General features: G+C 50.5%; 1 protein-coding gene across 1 annotated transcript in view; it reads right to left on the minus strand.

The window, feature by feature from the left end:
- Positions 1-347, minus strand: part of LOC102502543 (prothymosin alpha) — a 549-nt gene extending 202 nt beyond the window's left edge. The window contains exon 1 of the mRNA XM_006168702.2: positions 4-347. Within this exon, the coding sequence (XP_006168764.1) occupies positions 4-246 (243 nt within the window). The 5' untranslated portion in view covers positions 247-347. The remainder of the gene's footprint in view (positions 1-3) is intronic.
- Between the last annotated feature and the right edge of the window lie 1,653 nt (positions 348-2,000).

Genomic DNA, 2,000 nt, shown 5'->3' on the forward strand with positions numbered 1-2,000 from the left:
GGCCTCCTCGTCTTCACCTCCACCCTCCTCTTCACCGTCGCCTTCTTCCTCCTCTTCCTCCTCCTCCTCGCCTTCTTCCTCTTCTTCGTCTACCTCACTCTCAGCCTCCTGATCCCCATTTTCCTCATTAGCGTTCCCGTTAGCTGGGGCATCTCTTCCGTTCTCCGCCTCCTCCACAACTTCCTTCTTCTCCTTCAAGTCCTTGATGGTGATCTCGGAGCTAGAGTCCACGGCCGCGTCTGACATGGTGGGGCACGCCGCTGATCCGATGCAACGGATTAAAAAGAAAGTGAGAGTTTGGGGACCCTGGCGATAAAGCTGCCAGAACCGGTGGCGGCAGAGGAGGCACGTGGTGGAGGCCTCTACAGCATTCGGAAGCCTGACCGGGAAACAATGCAAAGATGGCTTCTCATAGCAGCCAGTGGGGGATCTCTCTCTTTTAACACTTTCTCTCACTTCCACTTTTTACACTTTCTCTCATCAAGGACAGTAAGTTTTGTGCAGAATTCTCATCCCATTTTTGGTTTCTTTCTCTTTTGTTTTAGAAGAACATTTGGGATATAAGAGACTATGGTGCTGCCATTGTCCTCAGCAACCCAGGAGTAGACTGATTTCCTTGGAGTGCTTTGATCCCCATGTCTCCCCTACCCCCCCATCACTTGTCAGGGTCTCAGAACAACCCCTTCAGGTCCCTATCCTGGCAGAGCAGGACCATAATGATGAGGTTTCTCTTCCTCTGTAATTACACTACTTTCCCCATTATGTCCAAAGCCAAGTCCTCTACTCACTCTGTCCTCTGGCTCCAGGAGGTGAGCACATACGATGCTGCCAAGAGGACTTCTGGGTTCACACTGAGCCTGCAACTCCTTATGGATCCACTTGCAGCCTTTCGTGGTTTTCCCACAAGGTGTTGATGCCCAGCAGCAGCATTCAGTACACATCCTCAGAGACCATTTCCTGACTCTTCCTCAAATGTCTGCTGCCACAGAATTCCATCCCAGGGCAGGTCCAGGGAAAGCTCTCACAATTGCACTCCTGTGACCCCAGTCTCACAGCCCGACTCACCACGTATGGTGGGTCATCCTTGCCAGACAGGCGTGATGATCAGGTTATAAATATACATTCTCTCTCCACCCTTTATCTTAAGGACAAGTGGCAGCCTGAGATAGAGTAAGAACTAGGACCTCTTCACTGTCCTTCTGCTATGGGGTGGAACTAGAGAAGGATGCTGGCTTTAAAACTTCACAATTGTAACAGCCCCAGCGAGCCTCAGATGGCGTATGTGGGAGGCCTCATGGAACAGTCCCAGGTCACCTGCACTAATACTTATCTTTTGATTTCCAGGTACAGAGTCACCTACTTCTATTCTCATAGCTCTACTCCTGGTCCCCAAAGTGCTGCTGGCAGTCAGTGTCTCTGCTGTCCACATCCATAAGAAGTGGAAGGACAGACAATAAGTTGTGGGTGAGGTAGGGGTGCCAAGGGCTCAAGGCCTCAACGAGAATGAAGACATTAAGAAGCTTCAATCTACTCTGTCCAAGCAGCTTCCCTCCCAGGACATATGACCACCCACAGCTCCTGTGACCCCCGTCTCACAGTCCTTGATGCTCCAGAGTTGGGTTTCACCCATGCATCTGAGCAGGGGCTCTGGTGCCTCATCCTGGGACCAACCCAGGACACCTCCCTTGATTGTTGGGATCAAGCCTGGTATAACACATCAGCCTATTTCTCATCTAGCCGTCTGGGTTTGGCTCTCAGGAGTTGCCTGTCTTTTGGATTCCTGCCTCCCCCAATACCTGGCCCTGTTGAGTTCTCCGTTGCCTCTTAATACAAGTGAACCTGCATCCCAGTTGTTAAGAACAGTAAGTGTTCACTTTTCAGTTTGTTGAAGTGGCCTTCTCCTCACACCAGAAAGAAACTTTTCCTACTCTACTCATGATGAGTGAACTAGTTCTTCTCTGCTCCTTCATCCTTCCCAGTTCTATGGCTCATGGTTTCAA

Source organism: Tupaia chinensis, unplaced genomic scaffold, assembly GCF_000334495.1.
Source record: "Tupaia chinensis unplaced genomic scaffold, TupChi_1.0 Scaffold145940_1, whole genome shotgun sequence".
NCBI classification, from domain to species: domain Eukaryota; kingdom Metazoa; phylum Chordata; class Mammalia; order Scandentia; family Tupaiidae; genus Tupaia; species Tupaia belangeri.